At 60.7% G+C, this 667-nt stretch overlaps 1 protein-coding gene across 1 annotated transcript in view; it reads left to right on the forward strand.

Moving 5' to 3' along the window:
• The first annotated feature begins 6 nt into the window (after positions 1 to 6).
• VGLL4 (vestigial like family member 4) overlaps positions 7 to 667 on the forward strand; it is a 46,655-nt gene continuing 45,994 nt past the window's right edge. The window contains 1 exon segment of the mRNA XM_005430574.2: positions 7 to 217. Coding sequence (XP_005430631.1) covers positions 136 to 217 — 82 coding nt within the window. The 5' untranslated portion in view covers positions 7 to 135.

Consider the following 667-nt stretch of genomic DNA (forward strand, 5'->3'; position numbering starts at 1 on the left):
TCCCCGGGTTGTCGGAGCCCGCTCCCCCTTCCCGACCGCTCCAGGCTGGGCCTCTGCTGGGCTTTGGAAGCCGGGAGCGCCTCGGCACCGTCTGCCTCCCCCTCCCGGAGCCGCTCGTCTCCGCCAGCCCGATAAATGCTGTTTATGAGGATGGACCTGTTGAACTACCAGTACTTGGACAAGATGAACAACAATATCGGCATCCTGTGCTACGAAGGTAACAGCGCCTGGCCACGGGAAATCAATGGTGCCCTCGCACGGGGGGGAACGGATCCCTCACACGGGGAGGGATGGATCCCTCGATCCCTTGCATGGGGAGGGATGGATCCCTTCCAGGGATGGATCCCTCCCAGGGATGGATCCTTCTCCGAGCCGTGCTCGCTGTTGTTTGTCAGCGGGGATGTTTTTGGAGACAGCCGGTGCGGGACACCCCGCGGGCTGTTGTCAGAGCTTTGTTACAGGGCAGGGATTTCTTTCTTTCTTTGTGATTTTTTTTCTGTACTTTTCTTAATTTTTTTCCCCCCCCACAATCCCCGTTTTCAGCGCCAACTTTCCTTTCCCTCTCCCTGCTGGCACTAAAGGCGGAGGTTTGTCCGTCTGGGGTTTGTCCGTCCGTCCCGGCGCCGCGGGGCTGGGCCGCGGCCGGACAAGCGTGGGCCTGGCCGGG

Source organism: Geospiza fortis, unplaced genomic scaffold, assembly GCF_000277835.1.
Source record: "Geospiza fortis unplaced genomic scaffold, GeoFor_1.0 scaffold291, whole genome shotgun sequence".
Taxonomy (NCBI): domain Eukaryota; kingdom Metazoa; phylum Chordata; class Aves; order Passeriformes; family Thraupidae; genus Geospiza; species Geospiza fortis.